The 24,913-nt window shown below is 40.9% G+C and overlaps 1 protein-coding gene across 1 annotated transcript in view; it reads right to left on the bottom strand.

Annotated features, from left to right (window-relative positions):
- dner (delta/notch-like EGF repeat containing) overlaps positions 1–24,913 on the bottom strand; it is an 82,326-nt gene that overhangs the window by 18,620 nt on the left and 38,793 nt on the right. The window contains exons 2-7 of the mRNA XM_034114495.1: positions 21,823–22,215; positions 19,708–19,805; positions 12,923–13,086; positions 9,098–9,246; positions 7,543–7,696; positions 6,143–6,256 (exon numbers count right to left, since the gene is read on the bottom strand). Coding sequence (XP_033970386.1) covers positions 6,143–6,256; positions 7,543–7,696; positions 9,098–9,246; positions 12,923–13,086; positions 19,708–19,805; positions 21,823–22,215 — 1,072 coding nt within the window. The remainder of the gene's footprint in view (positions 1–6,142; positions 6,257–7,542; positions 7,697–9,097; positions 9,247–12,922; positions 13,087–19,707; positions 19,806–21,822; positions 22,216–24,913) is intronic.

Raw genomic sequence — 24,913 nt, 5'->3', positions numbered from 1 at the left:
TTCCTCTGATGTGTTCATCAGTATGGACGAACATCTCTCTCTTTATCTCTCTGTGCTTCTGTAACAAACACTGTTTCTGTCGATAAGGAGGACTTTAAATCGACTTCACTTTATTCCAGGGGCGTCAAACTCAATTTCCTCTCGGGCCACATTAGCATCATGGTTGTATATGTATGGGCTCAGAACAGTCTCATAATACACACATGCACACAGAAGGATTCACACTTGTATTTCATGATCCGCAAAAGGATTCACACTTGTATTTCCGGATCCACACTTGTGTTTTTCAATGCACACACAAATGTGTTCCGTTTCATATACATGTAAATAAAATCCAAATACAGAAAAAAGTTTTACATATGTATTTTGATCCACACATATTTGTTTTCCGTTTAAAAACCGCTTTCTGTGCATGGATCGCTGTGCATTCGTGTGTGGGTTTTTTGAGACTCCCCTGACGGTCACCCGATTCGTACTTGTAATTTTTTCTATCTATAGCCAATCAGATGTCTCCTCAATTCTAAGCCAATCACATGAGCGCGCCCCCACGAGGGTAGATTTCTTGCGTTCATGACGTAGCGCTTCATGTACGCATTTTGCGCTGTCCGGAGCTGACAGGTCCATGGAGCCTGCCTGCAGGCGCTAATCTCAGGACACCTCCACTCTCAATACATCTTTCCGAACATGAAATGCACGCAAATACAAGCCTTTAAATTATTAAGGTACAGTGCCACTTTCCGAACCATTAATGAATGCTTGTGTACACAAAAACGGCAGGCAAAACCGTTTTAAATGTGTGTTTCCTGTATGGCGAATACAGCTGCTTTATTTATGTCTGTATGAAGTTGTTGTGAGTGTGGAGGGAGCAGCTACAGGTTAGCTTAGCCTAATCCATCAGTGCACTACGAAGCCAGTGCTAGACAGTGAACTGTGGGGAGTGCCCCGCCGGTCATTATCGGCCGATATTCACTCTTAATAGTTTGATCGGTGCTCTCTATAAAGGCCGAACAGGAGAGCTGGATCTGATCGATATGGACATAAACGCGAGTGAAGTTTTAGCGAGCTGCATGAGAAACTGACGGGCTGTCAGGAGAGAGGGAGGGAGAGAGGAAAAGAGATGATCCTTACTCCCGTGTTATTAGCCATATCCGGTCATAGTCCGGTAATTACCTGCTAACGGAAACTCTGCTACACAATTCTTCTTCTTCTTATTATTATTATTATTGAAACATGACCGGTAAGTTTCAAATTTGTCCGGTAAAATAAATTCTGTCCACCCTGCTCCGGACAGCGCAAAATGCGTATATGAAGTGTCATGAACGCAAGAAATCTACCCTCGTGGGGACGCGCTCATGTGATTGGCTTAGAATTGAGGGGACATCTGATTGGCTATAGATAGAACAAATTACAAGTACGAATCGGGTCACCGTCAGGGGAGTCTCAAAAAACCCACACACGAATGCACAGCGATCCATGCACAGAAAGCGGTTTGTGTTTGTAGGTGCAGGGGATTTAAACGGAAAACAAATATGTGAGGATCAAAAATACATATGTAAAACTTTTTTCTGTATTTGGATTTTATTTACATGTATATGAAACGGAACACATTTGTGTGTGCATTGAAAAACACAAGTGTGGATCCGGAAATACAAGTGTGAATCCTTCTGTGTGCATGTGTGTATTATGAGACTGTTCTGAGCCCATATATATAAGACTATATAAAAATACATATATAAATATTTAATAATATAAAATAATCTATTATATTTAAGCAATAGCTCACGACAGGCCGTGGTATATGCTCATTATATCACAGCTAAGGGGCGTGGTTCGGCCCGACGCGGCCCGTTTATAAAACGGTTACCAAGTGTGGCAATATGAAAGAAAAATACACACTCTAATTTAAATAGTTTTTATTAGTAAATAATGATGTTCAAAATAAAATAGTCCCTCCGTTGCCTTCTGCACGAAACATAGTGCGAGGTGGTTGCTATGCAACAACACTAACAACAGCTAGCGAACATATTAGACATAGAGCGTTGATCCATTATTTGGCTATTTATTTACATTAATGTGTATGTTGCCGTTTATTGTGCACCCACTGAAAAACTGTCCAGCATCAGTAGCATGGCTTACGTGGTTACTTGTATAGGCTGAGGTTGTTCTAGGCTGTTGCTTGGCGTGGCGAGAATATTGCTCCACTTGCTCCGGTCCCCGAGATTGGGCTTCCAGTAGCTCTGGAGAGAGCTTTCGCACCTGTGGCCACTAACGGTCATAATTTCTCTGCTTTGTTTCAAGACCCGCATCAGAAAGCTTTTGAATGGTGATACTTTTCCAGTTGGTCTACCTGCTCTTCACGTAGCTCTACATGTCGTCGTTCAGGTGCTTTTTGTTCTGGAGATAGGCACTCCTCAATCCACTCCTCCATAGTAAGACCCACCCCGGAGGATCTTAAATGTTTTTGCGGACCTTTTTGATTACAGATTTGAAAACATGGTTGCTTGCTTTAAAAGTAGCACAATTCATTATGTCAAACCTTGGAAAGTATCTAAATATCCCTGCCCTAATGCCAAAGGAACTGCACACTGAATATGTTTTTGCCGTTTGATGTCTATGTCTGGACCGCTGCGTAAAAAGGAGGGTTTCTGCCCCGTTACTTCTCCGCTGCTTTCTTGTTCCAGTTTGAAAAGCAAACTGCAGGCAGTTTGCTTTTCAGCCCAACTGTATATTGTTTATCTCAGACGCGGAGGGATACTGACTTGTTGTGAAAAGTAACTTACAATTCTACCCGTGGTATACGCTCAGTATACCACGGTTAAGAACCAATCAGATTGCTTGATTTTACTTGTCCGTTTTATAATACATATTATATTATATTATTATATTGCATTGGATTATTATCGGATAGGGTAATAACTATATAATTAACTACTTCTGAAAGCAGAAGTCTAGGGCAAATAATTGCAAGTCCCTTCAGTGAGAATGTCACAAAATGAGTTTATTTAAAAAAAGCCAAATTCTGAAGTCAAAATCAAAAAAAGAAGTCACACAAAATAAGTGACATTTTGAAAAAAAAAGTAAATCTTTGAAGAAAAGAAGTCAAATTCGGAGAAAAAAGGCATATTTGAGATGCATTGTGGGACATGTAGTTTATGGGCAACGTGCTTCTGTAAATCGGCATGTAACCGTATAATAAACATATTATATTCTTTGCAAGCTCATAAAATGAAGTCGCGGGCCGGATTTGGCCCCCGGGCCTTGAGTTTGACACCCCTGATTTATTCCCTTGAATCGTAAATGAATCAACCTAGAATTAAAAGGACCAGTTAGCAGTCACATAAACGTTGACCAAAACCTTTCCAGAACAATGGAAAAAAGGGATTTTATTTATTTATTCAGTGTGTGTTTTCTTCTAGGATGTGAGTGTTGTTCAGCATTTTCACCCAGTTATTGATTGATCATTTGTTAAACAGCGTGCCGTGTGCTGAGACATCCTCATGTATGGATTTCCTATGTTGAGGTTGAAGGCTAAAGATGGCCTTTTTTTGGTGCATTTCCATCAGATTCTATTTTCAACATATTTTGCATCTGTATTCGTCAAGGGCGAGTGATCCTTCCTTTAGTGACTCCTAAAGATTCTTGAACTTGATTATGCTCAGGTTTAACGGCAGATGGTGTTTTATTCAGTACAGATTGTAAAGTCAAGTGGTTTTTACTTCATTTGACTATTGATGCTTTATTACAATCTTCCATACACTTTATTAAAACAGTTAGCTAAATAAATAAAATGTCCTCTTTTCACCCTCTGTCTGAAACCAGAGCCCAGTCTGCTCTGATTGGTTAGCTGGCCGGCTCTGTTTTGATGAATCGACCGCTTAGAGATGTCCCGCCCCTTACCCTATCACGTACAATGCGTTGGAGCGCTGGCCAATAATAGTGGCTGAGTGTTACTTAGTGATGTCATTATGTTCCAGAAGTAAACAAAGGAGTCCAATGGAGGCGTTTCAGGCAGAGGGGGGGAGGGGGGGATCTTAGCCTTTGCAGACCATTTACATGCACTAAAACCTATATAACACATTACAGGAAAGGAAACAACCCCAAAGAGCATAAAAGAGTGTCTTTAAAGTAAAAAGACCAAATAATCGAATATTTTTCATGACATCTTTGAAGAGCCGATTTTGACAAACTCTCGCACTGATTAAAAAGTTCTGGCCTTCTCCTCGCCCCTGTTTCTCTCTCGTTATGAAGACACACACGAGTGATGGATTATGAATTCCTCTCCTCATTGGAGAACTTGTTTTTCTCCAGCTGCAGATCAGCAGTTCAGTCAGTGTGAGCACGGCCTCCTCCAGTTTGAGAATAAAGTGACTGCTGGGAGCTGTATATACGGGGAACAATGAAACAGCCTCCATCTGCTGTTTCTTTATTTACGTGGCCAGGTCCATTGTTAGCTAATGTTTTCCCTGCATTCTCTATATATCCCCACTCTATATACGCAGTACACGATGTACGCTGGGCTCTGGTGGAGAAAACACTGCTCTGGCAGAAGTTTTTGCGGTCATAGATTTCCCCAGAGAGGCGGATGCAGGTCGCTGAGGCTATGAAGACTAATTAGAATAGAGAAGGAAGGTTTAAATTAAGCATCTCTGTGGCACAGATACTGTTAACCCGCAGCACACACTCCGAGTGGATAATAACTGGATTCAGACAGCCGAAAAACACACATACGGCTGCTGGATTTAAAAAAACGAGACGCTTGAGTTATGTGTGTTTATGAGTATTAATATCTTAGTAAGGACGCCAATGCCTTTAATGCATTATTACTTATATTGCGTTATAATTGGAATAAAGTATACTTATTTAAATAGTAATAAGGACTCATTACCATTCATAATGCTACATAAAAATAATCATAACACATTTTTAAGAATGCTTTTCAAGGGCAAGTATCATATCATAGTGTGTAATAATAATATAATAATAACACAACATAGCGCTTTTCCCAGTGCTCAAAGACACTTTACAGACAATCAGAGAAGAGCATACAAATAAATAATAATACTGTGTTGTCATTCTCACGGTTGTCATACATTTGGATTACAATTAAAACCACTTTATTAATCCCTGAGGGTAAATTCACCCACACATGAGATGAGGTTAGACATTATGTATCCCATTCGTTGTTGTTGTGAGCGGTTTCAGTGCAAATTAGGAAAGGATACTTTCTTGTTGCCGCTGATTTTAATTGAACTATTCACATCTTACACTGCACTGTAACTTTTATGCATGTACCTGTGTTATTCATGTTTTATTATATTTGCTTTTTAATGTTTCCAATGTGTGTTATGCTCTTAATGTCTTTCATTTTTGTAAAGCACTTTGAATTGCCTTGTGTTGTAAAGTGCTATATAAATAAATGTGCCTTGCCTTGCCTATATGTAGAGAGGAAATACATGAAATTGGTAATGGTAAGAAATAAAAATATGTATAAATTGGGTCGCTGTATAGCCGGTAGAGCTGACGACCCATATATTAAAGGGGACCTATCATGCAAAATGCACTTTGTACGTCTTTTATACATGAATATGTGTCCCCGGTGTTCCAGGGAACTCACCAAGTGTCAGAAAACACAACCCTCTCTATTTTCCTCCATACCCAAATCTCTAAAAAAGGGGCTGCAACGGATCTGATAAAAACTGATCCAGATTTGAACACTGTCCTGACGTCAGGACGGTGGCGCTACGGCTATTGGGCCAACTCCACCAATCAGGAGGAGACAGCCACGGCCATTGCCGTTCGAAAGCGCTGGAGACGTTGTAGTACATATGCCAGGCCTGTAGATGGTGCTGTTCTCACTGAATCTGCCCTTGCACAAACAGAGCTATAAATTGTCAAATTGAGCAAAATGAGGCATGGCTAAAATGCATGGTCTGTTTGGTAGTATAAGTATAAATATGCCTTATATAGGTATGGTCCTACACTATATTATTCAAATATAGCATGATAGGTCCACTTTAAGGCTTGGTCCCCGAGCGAAGGACCTAGGTTCGAATCCCGCCTGGGACAATTGGCCGTCTATTACCCCCTCTTTCTCTGACTCTACATTTAAAAAAAGCGAAATATGAATAAATAGTGCTGTTACCTTCGGGGCAGTAGCAGCGGGGCCCGGCCAGACTGCTGAAGCACGTGGCTCCGTTCTTACAGGGCTCAGAGACGCAGTGATCCACCAGCAGCTGGCAGCGCTCCCCTTCATAACCTGACACACACACAACAAATAAAGATTATAATCAGACTCCTTCATTCAATTTGGCCAAATGCTGCCAAAAGTGACCCGATTAGGCTAGAAAATATAGAAGAACAAAGTGAAAAAACACTACAAAGGCATGATGTGACAATAATACAATACAATACAATACAGCTTTATTTATGAGGCACTGTAAAACCTCCAGACCAAAGTGCTGTACACTCAAATAAACAAACACAAAATCACACAGCACAGCTCACACACAATAAAACAATAGACAATTTAAATGCAATAATTCAAAGGTGTATTTTCTTTCTTGCTTTTAAAATGTTTGAGGAATGATTTCATTATGTTTACTTTGATGTAAATGTGTGTCTGTTGTCTATAATATAAATGTTATGTGAAGAGGAAGAGTACCAGCTAAAAAATTACAATGTAAATAATCCACCAAAATCCGCAAAATGCACTTATTTCCAGCACCTAGTTCAATTAAATTGGTTGTTTTTGCACCTTTTCCCCCCTGTTTTTCTTACACCAGCTGCTCACAAAGGGCTTGTTAGGGCAGCTCTCTGATGTGGAGCGACAGCCAATCAGTGGTCGGCTCCAACATTTACCTTCTGACCTTCACTTCAAGTCCCTGTCGTAAAATGTATCCGACAAGGTCAAAGGTTTAAAGCGATCACTGCTCCTGTGCTCTTATTCAGAGATTTTCTACAATATGAGACCTCACAGTTTGACTGAGACTCTTTAGGAACTGCGATGGGAAAACATTTAATCAAGTAAGAAACAAGATTCTATCTAAATCTAAGATGTTGAACTTCCAAAATTGGTTTACCTATTTGTTTTCTGCTTATTTGTTGTAATGTACACTGTTGGGAAAATACTGAATGTCCTATTCCAATATGAGAGTACACATGATAACAAAGGTATCCCAACTGCAGCTGTGTACATGACAGGATGTATGATTAGCTAGAAGAGCATCAGGACTGTTTTAGGCATATGATAGCTATGTGATTAACATGATGATTCAGCCTCTATGGAGATAGACATATGACAAGCATGATCATTTCTGACGTGGAGCTAATCTGAAGTAAACATTGAATACTGCTTTCTATTCCTCCATCTTGTGACTGTGTAACTCCCTCTCTTGGATATCAGCATATGAAGGACACTGTTCAGGAACTAGTTGATGCTCTGTATGTGATGACTACTTCCATTCTGGAGAGGAGATCCTGATATTGAAGCTCAAGCCGGTGACGAGTGATATTTTTCTAACATACACACACACACACACACACCTGGTGGGCAGGTGCATGTGAAGTTCCTTCCTTCCCCCCCCTGCCTCACGTCAGTGCAGGTGCCGTTGTTGCGACAAGGCCGGCGGTGGCAGGCGTCAAATTCTTCGCAAAAGATTCCAGTGTAGCCGTCCTCACACTCGCAGAAGAAAGTACTCTGCAAAACACACACACACACACACACACACACACACACACACACACACACACACACACACACACACACACACACACACACACACACACACACACACACACACACACACACACACACACACACACACACACACACACACACACACACACACACACACACACACACACACACACACACACACACACACACACACACACACACACACACACACACACACACACACACACACACACGTCAAATCAATGAGCCTTGCAGGTGAAACAATGGGAGAAAGAGAAACTTGTGAAATGGGAATAATGAGACTATATAACCGCGCAGTAACAAGAAGCAGTGACAGGCGAGGCGAGAGATAATGAGGAGCTGAGTTTATAGACAGAAACCATTAGATGATCTCCGCAAAACACTCCCTTCACTAGTGTTTGGATATTTTTCACACATGTCCAGCGAGTCATTGCATGTCTTTTGGTTTAATGTGCATGTTTTTTTTTATCCTAAAGGGGGCTAGACACCAAGACCCACATGCATTTCTGACTTTCAGATAATGAATAATGAATGCAACGTCTGTCATTTGTGGGACTGGCTTTTGTTCTTTTGATTTTTACATGACATTTGTCCAAAGCTCTAAGTCTCTGTTGAGTGAATCCCAGGAAGAAGATGTATTTATTTTTCTGCTATACTTTTGTAAATAATGGCAAAAAAGGCATCGCTGGACGCACTGATGAAGCTGCAGCAGGGGCGGACTGGGACTAAAAATCAGCCCGGGACTCTGGACCGGCCCACCTCGGTACCGCAAGTACATACCGCTAGTAAATTGGGTGCTAGTGACTTATCCGACCGGCCCACATCGTCCGACCGGCCCACTTCAGTACCGACAAGATCAGGTATTTGAAACATCGCTTGTGCAAAACAGCAAATCTTGACTGAAAGAAAAACTGTATATTATTTGACTGCAAGTATTTGGATGCTTTGTTTAGAATTTCGATGTGTCTCCTTACCACATACATCTCTTTTTGAGGACTCACTGCCTCTATCACTGTCATAATGTATATATTTTTACTTTTAAGTAACTTAAGTTTACTTTCACATTGTGTGCAATGCCTTGTTTAAGTGCTGCTGTGACGAAAACAATTCCCACATTGGAAGCAAATAAAGTACATCTTATCTTATTTTTAACTTAATAGATTTCCAATCAAAGTATGAAAAAATACTGCAGGATTCTATATGAGTTTCGTTTATGTTTCTTTTATTCTCTTTGACTGTTTTTAAATGCCATGTTATAATGTGTTTCTGCTGCACGTTGAATTGCCTTGTGTTGAAAGGTGTTATATAAATAAAAGTGCCTTGCCTCGCCTACTGCTCACTGTTGCTGTTTTCCTGATAAGAAGCCACTTTATGTCTCACCTCAGAGGGCTGCGTGATGCACTTTCCCTTCCCGGAGCACTGAGGGTCGCTGAAGCTGCTGCCGGGCTCCACGCAGCTGCTGGCTTTCACCGTCAGGTTGAGACGCAGCGTGACCTCCGGGGCTGTGGGGGTGCCCACGCGCAACACACCTACAACAGAACAGGCCTTTTATATTTTCTTCACTCATTATGTTTTAAAAGTGTGTCCTGCATTGGCATGATTAACCCTTAGATGCATAAGTGTTTTTCTTTTTGACCCGGTGAGGTGGTTTTCTTGAAGTATCTTTGTAATAAAAAAAAAAAATTCATATTCCAGCTATTCCTCAAAAAACATGTTTTGGATATCATGCCATTCACATTTTTTATCTACATTTTAAGAAATTGTAGTTTTTGTATTACTACCCCAAGCTTCCATAAGTGGGTCAAAAATGACCCTCATGCATTTTCTATGGACTCCTATGGGAAAAGTTTTTTTTTCAAAATATAAAAAAAATGTCTAAAATTTTAAATAGTGAAAAATTAAATATAAAATATTTCTAGTGTGAACCAAAATATAATACTAAATATTATACAAGTGATTTTTCTTAACCAAAATGACAAAAATGGCATAAAAACACATATTATTCTAATACGGGTCCTTTTTGACCCACTTGTGGAAGAGTGTAGGGTCCAGTCACTCGTGCATCTAAGGGTTAAAAACAATATCCCACATAATTTTGAAATGTGCTTTTTATTAAAGAAGAGAGATATTTATTCAAATAAATATAGTTGAGATTAACACATGCTAAAGGCAAGCCACAACCTGATCATCACAATCACATCACAACTGATGATAAAATGCCTTTACTTGCATTCTGTCTAATATCCAGCAGGGGGCGACTCACCTGGTTGAAGAGATGTCAGATTGTATAGAAGTCTATGAGAAAATGACCCTACTTCTGACTTGATTTATTATCCCAGTTAACATTTTCCGGAGCAATTTGGGGTGAAGTGTCTTGCCCAGGGACACAACGACATGCTGACTGCAGTGGGGTTTGAACCTGCTGTGACCACTTGATCCGAACACAAACGATCAACCCACTGCACCACACGCCTCCTTAAGAAACATTCCCCACATTCCCCTACTTATTATTTGATGTTTTACCTTGAAAAAGAATTGTTATGACATTTGCTAGTATCAAGTCCTCTTCAATACAGAATGATTCTCATTTTGTAAATAATTTTCCCATTTAGAGTAAAATAGATCATAAAATAGCTTATGCTTTAGGGCGGGGCTACCACTGCATTGTCCAGTCAGGATGCTCTCTGTGTTTAAAAACATGAATTGTAACATTGTGTTGCCTAAAAATGTCTTGTTAAATATTTAGTCGTGCTTTTGCCCTTGTGTCACCATCTTGTTACAGAAAAACAAGATGGTGACGGACAAAAAGACTTCAAAACCATCGTCTACAAAACAATGGGTTACGTCCCTGTGACTACAACCATTTCTTTTATACAGTCTGTGATTTTAGGACAGATATGTAATGACTCTTTGCCTGTAAAGTACACCTTGCTGCCAACAAAGCAATTACCACGTGTGTAAAAGTGTTGCAGAACTGATGCAGGTATAGCTGTGTGACTAAAATAGAGTCCAAGCCTCTCCGTCTCGTCTCTCTGGATCTAGAAGTTCAGAAAACCTCTTATAACATCTTTAATCAAACCTGACAGCTACACGGGATAAAAATAGCTTCATAGTGAACATTAACTGACACTTTTTAAGAGCCTGATGCGAGCCAATGAGCTGCGAGAACACAGATGACGAGACTTTGACCACGCAATATCCTCAGCCAATCAGGGGGCAGACAGAAAAACTTGTGCCCAATGACATCGAGCGGTGGCCTTGCAGAGTCACCGCTCCATCACATTCAGACACAGTGACGTAAAAGGAAGGAAATGTCATGTCAACGCTCCTCCCTCCTGACTGCATGCATCTTCCTCTTGCAGTTTGACCTTCACTTCCCTCTGTCCTTCTCTTTGATCCCTTTCTGTCAATCCATCTCTTCTCGTTTCCTCTTATCTGACTCTTCCTCTCTCCTTCCACCCCTCTGATTTAACTCCCCAATGTCATCTCTCCCTCTCTTCCCTTCTCTGTATTTTCCCAGGCGATGCAGAGGCACACAGAGTTAGACGACATGTCAAGGTCACAGCTTAGTGAAGCAGCATCAGGTATGTCGAGCACACACAAGGTTAAACAGCCTTGCTGTCAAAGATAGGGACTCACACCATGTTTTGGCACGATGGTGCGACTTATCTCCTCACAACATCTGTTTGTGTGTAGCTCGGTTTGAAAAACACAGATGGAATATCAGCATAAATATCTGTTGTTTTTTCCAATATGCAAATCAAATATTCTGACTCTGATATGCAAATGTACGATTCTCCCCAATGTCATGTCAGGAATAAACGCAGTTAATACAATTTATTTAAATTCGTTAATGCTCAGATGATTTTTTTGGCTCAGTTGTAAATTAGCTTTTTGGAGGCATTTCAAAATGTTTCCTTATTAGTTTGTCTATGCTTGATGGGTGAACAAATTCAATAACATAGTAAATTAAGTGTTATTCAAATGATACATTGTGCGTAACATTTAAAAGTTCGGTTATAAATAGTATACTACAGCCTTTTACCCACACGTTCACACTTTGATGAAGTAGAACAGTCAGTGGCATGTTACGGAAAATGGTTTTGAAGACTCGATTTTGGTCACCATTTTGGCGGCCACCATCTTGTTTTTTGGAACCAGAGGTGACACAAGGGGTGTTTCTCAATGTCGAGGAAGGCTGCTCCAGAGCCACTATTTCAAGCATACTATGTCATCGAGTCCCGCCGAAGGACTGTTCCAATGTCCAGCATACTTGGAATTCTACCGAGCCCGGCGTACTTCGTAGCGAGAAATTTCGAGGCTGCACATGTGTAGACTCCGCGGTCTTAAAATCCCCACAATGCTTTGCGCACGGACCAATTTCCCCAAATCTGTGGCGGAAAATGTAAGGCAGGGCCTCTCATATGACGCACACCTGCACACTTGCTCGCCTGTTCCACTCTTCGTTTTCCGAATGCCAGGAAGTATTCTTGCCTCACTTCTGAAGCAAGTGACTCGGAAGACATGTGCTACCAAGCAAGCGTACTCGACATTGAGAAACACCCCATGAGCAAAGCAAACTTCAATGTGGAAAAATATTAACTTTAAAGACTTTTCTCCACTATCCTGATCTGCTTGACATTAATGTGGGAAGCATTATGTAAATAAAATAATGTAAATTACGACTTTTAAAATGTATTCATACAATTCTTGTCTTAGCACTTTTGAGACTTTTAAAATGTTTTTTGAACACAATCAAAACTAATGAAAGGCTTATTTATTTAGGCTACATGAATTCAACGCCTTTAAAGACCACCCTAACTTGACAACATCGTGTAGCCACTCAATCAAAAGGTAGCCCCACCCTAAAGCATACCCTGATGTATTGTCTATGTTACATAAATTGCTAAATGAACATTATGCTGTATTGAAGAAGACTTCAAACTAGAGATTGACACAAAAAAACTTGTCAGGAAAATGTTTTCTGAGATGATAAATCCAGTGAGAAGTTGGGTGATTTTTCTCGTAGTCTTCCATACAATCCGAGTTGTTTTTGCAACCAGTGGAGTCGCCCCCTGCTGGCTATTATACAAAATGCAGGTTTAAGACACATCCACATAGCATTACCTTTCCAGACCTGGATATTTTTGCTTGATATGATGAATACAGTTTTTTTAAATGTGTTGAATATGCACAACGTCTTACTGAGGAAGTAGTTCTGTCCCAGGGGCAGGAAGTGGTCCGGCACCACCAGTCCGTCAGCGCCCTGCAGGAACCACATGGTCGTGCCGTTCAAAATGGAGGAACGGAGGAAACCGTCTTCATTCACACGCCACAGAACTGGAGCTCCACTGGCGTTCACCACCACCCTAGAGGGGGAGAAAAAAAAGCAGGGGAGGGAGGGATGGAGAGAGGACATTCAGGAGAATCACAAAGAAAATCTTAACATTGTGGGCTTTTATAAAGTTTAGCCAGGGCCGTCCCTCCCTACAGGCCGATCATGCAGACTGCGTGGGGCCTCACCCCCCCCCCGTCGAGGGCCTCATCATATAACTTTGCGTGGGGCCTCATGTTGGCCAGGGACGGCCCTGAGTTTAGCCCAAATTACAAATTCATAACAGTTGTCGTGATCTCTTTTCAATTGGTGACAGTTCTCAGCTTCTTGTAGCTTTTGGACTGCATGTTTGCAATTGGGCTAGATTCTCACCTCATGATTATTGTGGACAAAAATAATTTCCAATAATGGTATTATCATCACTTCTATGGAACATTTTAAAGGACATGTTTATCGCAAATTGCTTAACAAACTTTGACCTTATTTATTGTGCATTTTGTGTTTTTTTGAGAATGTATTAAACTTAAAATACTGGTGTAAGAATGTGGAAAGATGTCCATAATTTAACAAAAAGTATCAGTATTTCAGTATTTTCCTACTTTAAATATCAACATTTTCATAAAAACTGGAATATTGCAACACCTTTACTTGCAATATTCACTGTTTAAATAATGGCAGCTTCAAACTGCACCAATATTATAAGGTCAACAACACTTTGCCCTGTGTTTGAACCGAGGCGGATGATTTAAGGACGCTCCTCCTGTTTGCCCAACAAGGCATTATGGGTAAGGGGTCGTGAGTAATGGCTGTCAGTGTCTGGACTCAGTGGGGGGGATATTACTTCCTGTGGAAACACTGTGACCCTGATGAATACGAGTTGTGAAATACAGCCAGTGTGTCGGAGCCTATCATCCATCAGGAGCTCAGTACAAAATATAGTGGTTGACTGATATGGGTTTCTCAACGACTGATGCCAATATTTAGAGAGCAGGGAGCTGACGGCCGATATATAATGCTGGTATATTGTTGTTGACTTTTAATAATAAATGTTATTATTATTATTACTATTAAGAGATACAAAATGGCTGCATTTAAAAGAAATTCTAAATGTATACGTATTAACAAAATAAAAGTACGCTAGACAAACAACTACTCTGCAAACAAATTCATAATTACATTACATTACATGTCACTTGTTAGACGCTTTTATCCAAAGCGACTTACATACTCAATACTGTGGGCAATCCCCACAGGAGCAATTTGGGGTGAAGTGTCTCAGGGACACAACGACATGCTGACTGCAGTGGGGTTTGAACCTGTGACCCCCTAATCCGAACACCAACGCACAACCCACTGCACCACACGCCTCCTAAATAAAATGTTACTGAATTATATGTACACCTTAATGCTCCTCCTGAGATGAACCCTTTTTATTCCAGGCACTACATGAGTTTTCTTCTAGCACCAACCCTCAGGCTATCGAGGGATGATTAAGGGCATGATCTCATGATAATATTAATATAAAATGTAATATATCGTCTTTAAAGCGCTTAAACTTGACATATCTAACTCAATAAACAATGCTAATTCCAAATAAGTAATCCTAACAGCCGAACTGGTCTCATTTGTTTCTATCTGGATGTGTGAGAGGATCGTGGAGAGAAAAGGGCGCTCTTGAGGAGGCGTAGCGCTGCATCTGTAAACATGTGAGCCGAGCAGCCGGCCCCCTGCTGGGCCCCGAGGAGGAGAAGAACAATGAGGGCCATGTTTCTGCCAGAGACACTGAGATCCAACATCTGCCATCCCGCCGAGCAGACATCAAACACGAAGCCGAGTCACCGCTCTCACAGCCGAGAGGCAGCCGGGTGGTGAGAGAGAGACGTTTTTATAATAGTACTTTTATTTGCTCTTTTTATTTAAAGGTCACCTATTATGCAAATTCCACCTTTTCATGTCTCTTCTACATCAACATGTGTCCCCTCTTCTCCATGTCTCTTCTACATCAACATGTGTCCCCTCTTCCTCATGTCTCTTCTACATCAACATGTGTCCCCTCTTCTTCATGTCTCTTCTACATCAACATGTGTCCCCTCTTCCTCATGTCTCTTCTACATCAACATGTGTCCCCTCTTCTCCATGTCTCTTCTACATCAACATGTGTCCCCTCTTCTTCATGTCTCTTCTACATCAACATGTGTCCCCTCTTCTTCATGTCTCTTCTACATCAACATGTGTCCCCTCTTCTTCATGTCTCTTCTACATCAACATGTGTCCCCTCTTCTTCATGTCTCTTCTACATCAACATGTGTCCCCTCTTCTTCATGTCTCTTCTACATCAACATGTGTCCCCTCTTCTTCATGTCTCTTCAACATCAACATGTGTCCCCTCTGTGTAAAGAGACTCTGAAAGTTTCAGGAACAAAGATTCTCTCACTTTTTGTCCTGATCCATTTATATAAAAACCTGTCTGAAAATGAGCTGATCAGATTTTGGCCACTTAATGATGTCATAACGATGTTTTGGCTTGTGTCACCATTAGCCAATCACCAACCAAGGTAACCCCCCCCCCCGTCCTTATCACCTGAATCTCCTCCTCGAGCACCATTGTGTTCTTTTTAACCAAATCTCTCTCAGAGGGGCGTGGGGAGGGGCTCCTTATTTTCATCTAAAGTAACAGACAGAGAATCAGCACTTTTGAAACAGGGCTGAAACAGAGGGGATTATGGGTAATGCTGCAATGATCTGTTTGGTGTTTGGAGCCAAACACTTCAGAGACATGTTCTGTATATATCTGAGACCTATAATATATTGATGAAAAACAGTATAATAGGGGACCTTTAAAAACAAAACAACGTATTCTTCTCTCTGTGTCTTTGTATGCACCATTTAGATCAAAGCTAATTCCTCGTATGTGTGAACTTACTGGGTAATAAAAACGATTCTGATTCAACGAGGCTCCTTGCTGATTAAATCCCTCTAAATGCCCCGCTAACCTCACACCCACGTCTGAAATAATATCTCTCATATTTATAAAAAAAGTCATTGTCCTCTCGACCTACGCGCAACAGCTTTAATGACTGCTTGCAAAAAAGAGCTATAATCATTATTATTACCTCTGCAGTGTTTTTCATGATGAAGCTGAAGGAGCTTTACAGTCAAGAAGATTAAATATAGCTGATGCATTATACGTGTTATACATTTGATAGTGTTAATTAATATATTTGATGGTTGGCAAGTGGAAACAGACCTCAAGCTGTTTGATCTATTACTGGAAGATGAAATACAGGAGCTAAAATAACAGAGATAAATTGGTAATCAATGTATCCATAAAGTGGCCATTAAGAGCCTTAAAATGAAAACTTGAGCCAATTTGAGACCCTTAGAAAAGGCGTGCTGGCTACAGTTCACATACAAGTAAAGATTTAAGGTAAGTTGGAGCATCACAGGTGAATTACCCGTGATAAAATAAAATGGATTCCAGGATACTCTGCAACTTCTACAGGTGCACGATAGAGATATTGTGTATTGCTCTTGCTCTTATTGTTATTATGTTGCATTGTTGGAGAAGCCTGTGACATAAGATTTTCAACTACATAATTACTCTGTAGCTATGTCAGATTGACAATAAAGAACCTTGAACCTTATATTTAAAAGGAAGCCGAGTCTGAAGGTGAAGCTATGAGCAGTAACTCAACATTTGAACTGAAGACATTTGCACAATCCTCTGATAGTTTTACACATTTGTTCGATTACACTACCACTTTAAAACTGCACAGCTCTTACACTGTTGGTTTTAAATATACTTGACATTTTACAGTAATTCTTTCATAATCTCTTTGTATTTCTTCATGTTTTTGTACATATTCGTTTTTATAATATTGTTTTTATCCTCAATATTTCCTCTTAATTTCAATTTGTTACTGTGTTTATGTTTGAACCATTGTTCACCAAAAGCAAACTCTGTGTTTGTTTCAACCTACCTAAATTCAGATTCTGAAATAATAAGATGGTTGACAGATGAAATGAATCTTCCTTGGCACGAGGAACAACACAGAGATATCAGATATCTTGGGAATGACTTCTCCCTCAAGCTGAAGTGAGCCATTTGGTATTTAATATATGAAGGGACAATCATTTGTGATACGATACGATACGATGCGGATACCAAACGATATGATACGATACTAGGCAATACAATACGTTGCAATACAATACGTTGCAATACAATACGTTGCAATACAATACGTTACAAAACAATACGATATGATACAAAATGATGCAATGTGTTACGATACAATACGAAATAATACGACACATTACGTTACAATTAGATACGATACATTCAAACGATACAACAAAAATGATACGATACGATAATACTTAAAGGTGGGGTAGGTGATTCACTTCAGAAACACGTTTTGTTATATTCCATGGAATGCTCTTAACATCCCGATAGCAATGAATATATTAAATGCTTTGACAATAAATACATTAATAAATAAATTCCTCTGTGGAAGCCGTGGCGCTGTAAAAAGCACGACCAATCATCTGAGCCGGCCCGGCTAAAATAACTGGATGGCCTACCTGCCTGTCAGCCTTCCATCTCGTGCACAAACTTATCTCGTGCCCTCATTGGTCATGTGCGCGTTCGTGTGTGTTGGAGGAGGGGCTCTGTAAGGAAGTCTGAAGGAAGGGGCAGATTTTTTTCCGGTTGTGTACTTTCAAATTCTAGCGCACTCGAGCTGGTTTCTCCATTCTTACCTACCCTACCTTTAATTGTCAGATCAAGTATGTCATTCGTCTTGCACCACAGTAGCTCCCTTTGCAACATCAACAAGGACAAATATTAAGACAAGATATAGGGAAACAGACATTAACCATAAAAAGGAATGAAACGAAAGCGGTTTGATTGATTTAATTCAATTTTGTTGGTATTTTAATCAATTGCTTTACCTATTAAAGTTGATTCAGTAGACAGTCAGTTATTATGAATCATTAATATTTCAAATCAATGACATCAAGGAGAATATTACCCAAAAGCAGGTACATTCTCATGAGTATTACTTAGGCATCAGTGTTGATATTGTTGCATAATATGCTTGAATAAGCCCTCTTCAGCTCCTTTGGGATGAAACAGCTTTGTAACATTAGTATCAGCTTCTAAATCGATGTCACTGCTTCAATTCCAAGTGGTGCATGTGTGTTTGTACATAAGTGTCCTTCACATTGCATTCAGGCGCAGTGTGTAATTATACCGTATGAAAACAAAGCAGCAGCAGTTGATTAACTCGCAGTCTGCCGTCGTGCCTGCCATCGACAAGGAGGAGAACATCAAGGACATCCAAGACTCACCTTGACCATCGCTTCTGCATTATTCATTGACCCCGGAGCCATTGTTCTTGTGTTTATGAGAAAACAAGCTCGGGAAAGATGAAATACGCCCGGTGTGGTGTAAGACGGCTTCTCAGGTCTCAGAGGTGGGTCATGAAGAGATGGAAGGTTATTCGTTACAAAAGGTGTTGCATGTAGTTATGTATGCAGATAAAATGCTGTGCAAAGTTGTTTCTATCATATATTTTTTTTAATTATCTTGAATATGCAGAAATGATAGTTTGGTTGTTTTTCTTGTTGAGGATCGACAAAAGCAGCGTGAGTTTAGTTCATTAAATATTCTGGGAGTTTGTGTTCTTCCTTGCGACCAAGCCGACTGTACCATCGACCAATTCAGGTGGAAAGTGTCATGTCTGGTGTGATAAGGGAGGCGTGTGGCGCAATGGACTAGTGCGTTGGTGTTCGGATCAGGGGGGCACAGGTTCAAACCCCACTGCAGTCAGCATGTCGTTGTGTCCCTGGGCAAGACACTTCACCCCAAATTGCTCCTGTGGGGATTGCCCACAGTATTGAGTATGTAAGTCGCTTTGGATAAAAGCGTCTAACAAGTGACATGTCATGTAATGTTACTAAATTATAACAACCACATTACAAATGAATTCACCCCTTTACCACTGTAGTTACACTGTTATAACACCCATATTACAATGTTATTACACCCTTAATAAACCCATATTATTTGATGCTCATCTTCAGGTTCATTTTTGTATGTAGTGTCTCTACTGGGACATGTCTCCATGCTTTAATGTTCAAAAAGCTCTTTATTTTTCTCATACTGCCTGTGCTGCAGCACCTCTTTTCACCCTCTGTCTGAAACCAGAGCCCAGTCTGCTCTGATTGGTTAGCTGGCCGGCTCTGTTGTTATTGGTCAACCGCTTCGAGATGTCCCGGCCCCTTAGCCTATCACGTACAATGTCCGCCTCAACTCCTCTCCTAACAGTTCTTTCCCTAGCTCTTGTGTGCATAACAAAGTATTCATTGGGTGTCCACCAGTAGAGTCATGCATTCTGATTGGTGCAGAATCTGGCCCGACTCTCAAATCGAAGCGTGCACCTGCTGTAACCCTGACAAATAAATTAATATATAAAAACCAAAAGTGTGCTTTTCCTTCTGTGACAAGCCAAACTTTCCACAGTACAAAAAGGATTATGCAAAAGGAGCGTGGGGGATAATTGGAGGCCCAAAGTTACATTTCGCCTCTGGCTGGATAATCTTTCCGTGCTTTAAGGGGACAGCAGAAAGTCATACAAAAAGTTGCTCTTACTTTACAGCCGTCTCCTCGGGCACTTCCAGAGACAGAGTGAGAGTTCCTGAAGTCAGCTCACACAGCTCCGGACTCACACAGTGCAGACCCTCCGTCACCTGGAGCACACACACACATTACACACACATTACACACACATTACAGATTAACACACAGACGCTTCAATTCAGCCTCCAACAGCACCACCAGACGGGGAGAAGTGAAGTACTGCATGTGTGTTTGCCAGGTATTTGGTATAGGAAAGAGCTAATACTTTTCATTTATTTAATACTTTTATTTAAAGGGGACCTATCATGCAAAATGCACTTTTGTACGTCTTTTATACATGAATATGTGTCCCCGGTGTTCCAGGGAACTCAGCAAGTGTCAGAAAACACAACCCTCTCTATTTTCCTCCATACCCAAATCTCTAAAAAAGGGGCTGCAACGGATCTGATAAAAACTGATCCAGATTTGAACACTGTGCTGACGTCAGGACGGTGGCGCTACGGCTATTGGGCCAACTCCACCAATCAGGAGGAGACACCCACGGCCATTGCCGTTCGAAAGAGTGCTGGAGACGCTGTAGTACATATGCCAGGCCTGTAGGTGGTGCTGTTCTCACTGAATCTGCCCAGAGCTAGAAATGGTCAAATTGAGCAAAATGAGGCATGGCTAAAATGCATGATCTGTTTGGTATTTTGAAAAAAAAAAAGTATAAATATGCCTTATATAGGTATGGTCCTACACTATATTATTCAAATATAGCATGATAGGTCCACTTTAAACTATGACAAAAGATGACATTTTATAATTTCAGGTTTTAATGATCAAGGTTATTGTGACACTCGTATTGTGAAAGTTTCCTATTATAATTTCAATGAATACAGTATGTTTTTTAATTGCACTCTTTCTCTACCAGTCATCTCTTTATCACAACACCACACATGTATTTTAAACTTGATTATTATTAAGAATAAGAAGACCCTTCATCTGCAGCACTGGCACATCCTTATATATACGGCTTATTCTTGGTGCTCTTCCCCCTTATCTAAGGATCTGCATAAACAGAAAATGCACAGGATCTTATCGGCTTCGCTCTGAGGACTTTTTCCTTCTAACTGTTCCAAAAGTCCGTAGTGAACTGGGAAAGAGGGCGTTAAGTTACGCTGCTCCTGAAGCTTGGAACCAGCTTCAAATTGAGCTGAAACTCAGAGAGCTGGTCTCATTAAACAGACTCAAAGCTACTCTAAATGACCTTGAAGCAAACCGCTGTGTCTGTAAATGCTTTGGCTAAAAATGGTTGTATGACTGTGTTGTGATTGTGTGTTTTAATGTGTCTGTAACTGTGCTGTTACCATTCTTGGGCAAGGACTCTCTTGAAAAAGAGATTTGTAATCTCAATGAGACCTATCCTGGTTAAACAAAGGTCAAATAAAAAATGTGGGGGAATTCAGTTATTCTCTACACAGGTCCATACTGGGGATATACACATTAGTTCTACGTGCATACATATACAAAAACACATGCATTTATGTTATTGAGGAGCAAACAGGCAACCATGGAGCAGTTACTGATTAGATGCCTTGCTCAAGGACACCTCAATAGTGCCCAGGAGGTGAACTTGCACATCTCCAACTATCAATCCACACCCTGTATTTCTGGTCCGATCGGGACTTGAACCGGCGACCCTTCAGTTACCAAGCCAAGTCCCTACAGACGGAGCTACTGCTGCCCAATTACAAAGATTATTATTAATATGTTTTTTTAACAAATGACACAGCTAGTTTGTGTGTGTAGTGATGGGTAAATAAAGAGCTAGAAATATAGAGATATATTCATTATGAAATAGCTAATCATTTGTATTTATTTAAAAAATGTTTTAAACTAAAACTAAAGATGATATCAGAATTTCAGGTTTTAAATATCATGGTTATTACGATGCAGTTTCCTATTATAATTTCAATGAATACAGTATGTTTCTTATTGCACTCTTTTTCTCCCCAGTTCGTCAGGCATCTCTTTATCACAACACCACACATGTCTTTTTTTTATAATAATACATGTGCATGTAAATGGTCTGCAAAGGCTAGAATCACTGTGTTCCCTCCAAAAATGTATTAGAAGATATCTCACCCTGTCGGCCTCCCACGACACCACCAGCAGCCTCTGTCCAGCTTTGGGTTGCCATGGCTGCAGGGTGGGAGGTGGAGTTGTGGTGGTGGTATCAGTGGTGGAGGGGGGGAGGACAGTAGTGGGGAGGGGGGCAGTAGTGGGGGGGGGTACAGTAGTAGTGGTTGTAGGTGGCTGAGTGGCGGCAGCGGTGGTGGAGGCGGCGGGGGTGGCCAGTTCGGGGGCGGGGGGGGTGGAGGGGTCCCACTCAGCGGGGGGCAGGTCCATCAGGATCTGATCACACCGCCCCCCCTCGTAGCCCTCGCTGCAGACGCAGGTGTAGGCCGCCTCCCCCTCATCGCTACGGCTGCAGTTTCCATGGAGACAGGGACTGCTGGCACACGGGTCGGTGAAAAACTGGAAGAAAATAGAGAATAAATAACAACAGGAAGAGTCAGAAACATGTGATTTTTCCATCAATCAAATTGTATTTTTAAAGCACTTTTCATACACAGAGGTTCACACAAAGAACCTCCAAAAAGAATAACCAAAAAAAATTATAATATATATCAAGAGAAGTCAACAAACACAGGACAGAATAAAACTAATAGCACAATTAAATTAAAAGCTTGATTGAAAAGGTGGGTCTTATTCTGTCTGTACATCTATTCAAAATGTTCATATGTAGTTTGGTGCAGATAAAATACTGTGCAAAGTCATTGCTATTGTATTTTTAATTATTATGGTGAAAATATTGTGCACAGCACGTTGTTATTTTTGTTGTTGAGTGGGTGAAAGAAGCAGCGTGAATATTGTTAATTAGGGCCGTTCGTAGGATAGATTTGTTTGTGTCCTTTCTTGAGACCAAGCTAACAAACAAGCCACTTCATATCGATTGTGTCCTGAGTGTGTGGGACAGAAACTCTTTTTAGCCTTTGCAGACCATTTACATGCACACAAACCTATATAACACACTACAGGAACGGGAACACCTCAAAAAGCATAATAGGGCCTCTTTAAAATGTATATTTTGTCCATTTATTTGTATTTTCATGTGCAATGCCTTGTTTACATGCTGATGCAACACAACTATTTCTCCATTTAGGATCAATAAAGTATAAGTGAATCTAATCTAATCGTTCTTCTCTTTTTGATAAAGCCATATAGTGAACCTGATACACTCTTTACAACATCAGGAGGATACGTCCCCTCCTGACCCAGAAAGCGACGCAGCTTCTGGTCCAGGCTCTCGTCATCTCACGCCTAGACTACTGCAACTCCCTCCTGGCTGGTCTACCTGCATGTGCCATACGACCTCTGCAGCTCATCCAGAATGCAGCGGCTCGTCTGGTCTTCAACCTTCCTAAATTCTCCCACACCACACCGCTCCTCCGCTCCCTTCACTGGCTTCCAGTAACTGCTAGAATCCACTTCAAGACACTGGTACTTGCGTACCATGCTGCGAATGGATCTGGCCCTTCCTACATCCAGGACATGGTTAAACCATACACCCCAGCACGTGCACTCCGCTCTGCATCGGCCAAACGGCTCGCTGCACCCGCACTGCGAGGGGGACCCAAGTTCCCATCAGCAAAAACACGTGGGTTTGCTATCCTGGCTCCAAAATGGTGGAATGAGCTCCCCATTGACATCAGGACAGCAGAAAGCTTACACATCTTCCGGCGCAGACTAAAAACTCATCTCTTTCGACTCCACTTCGAGCAATAAAATTACTAACAGAGCACTTATATACTAACAAAGGACCGGCTTATCTAAAGCCAGTTGAGTAGCACTTGAAATGTTTTGGCTCTATGAAACCTGATGTACTTCTATGATTCTGTTTTCTTCAAGTTTGTATCTTCTTGGTCGAATTCACTTATTGTAAGTCGCTTTGGATAAAAGCGTCAGCTAAATGCAACGTAATGTAATGTGGCTTCTTTTTTGTATTAGTCAACGATTGTGTCCTTAAAGAGCTTTGATTTTTTTTAAAAGATGTGTAGTCCAAACTCTGCTCTCTTATGCTACTCAGCTATTTATTTTATTGCCCTCTGACTCAGCTTCCTTCACACCCTCCTCTCATTTATTTTATTACATTTTGTCTCTGTGTGTTGATGATATATTGTCGCTGCCTCGCTTCATTTTTCCACACTAACACACTGCAGTATGAGGACACACATTACTAGGCTACACTGAATATACAACATAACAGTATGATGAATACACTAAGATTTACAAAGTATTAAACCTGCAGTAATAACAGCAGGCAGTGCGGGTAAAAAGTAAAAAATATGTATTGTGCCGGTCTAAGTAGACAGCAAAATGTGCTAATAGCAATACATTAAGAAAACAGTATGATATGTAAAGTAGATGTGGAAGTACTTTTTACTCCAGTACTCTACTTTGGAGAACATGCACTTTACTTTCTGTATTTTCTGCTACGTCATACTCCACTACATCTCAGAAGAAAATGTTGTTTATTTTGAATGCTTGTGATTGTTCCCTGCATGCACACTATTGCGTTTTGTCCCCATGTGGTTTCTTCGGTCATGCAGCAATGGAAAGATTTGCCCTGACAGCCTCCTTCATGCCGGTTTCGCTGCCATCAATAATTGATCATATTTGGAGAAAACAGTCCTGTATAGCTGTTGAAGGTGAAAGAGGACAAAGCCTTGAAGCTTACCAACGACACCGTGTTAACTCGGGTATCTGCAGCCACAGATTGTTCACTTTAATAGAAATGGAGGAAAAACAGAAAACCCAGGGACAGTGAACAGAAGGACGCTCGCTGCATGGAGATGTGAGAAACAGAGCGTCATTAACAGTCCGCTCTCTGCACAGCCGAGTCACAGCTCATTAGTGCTAATCTCTCTCCAGTTTTTCCTCATGATGTCTCTATCAAACTTTCTCTCTGCTCTGAAGCACAGCCGTCCCAGAATCCTCTGTCCGGTCCTCACACAGTCTGAGGCTTGATCTGCACTCAGGGATTCAGTTTTTCAGCGTCAAGAGAACTGCAGCCTCGGTTTGTTGAAGAAGAATTAGAGTCCGGCTCGTGACCTTTCTCTTCTGTCCCTCCTCATTTATCGTCCTTTATAACAGTCTCCATCCAGCCTGCACG

This window comes from Trematomus bernacchii, unplaced genomic scaffold (assembly GCF_902827165.1).
Source record: "Trematomus bernacchii unplaced genomic scaffold, fTreBer1.1, whole genome shotgun sequence".
Lineage (NCBI taxonomy): Eukaryota > Metazoa > Chordata > Actinopteri > Perciformes > Nototheniidae > Trematomus > Trematomus bernacchii.
This window is presented reverse-complemented; position numbering and strand designations above follow the sequence as displayed.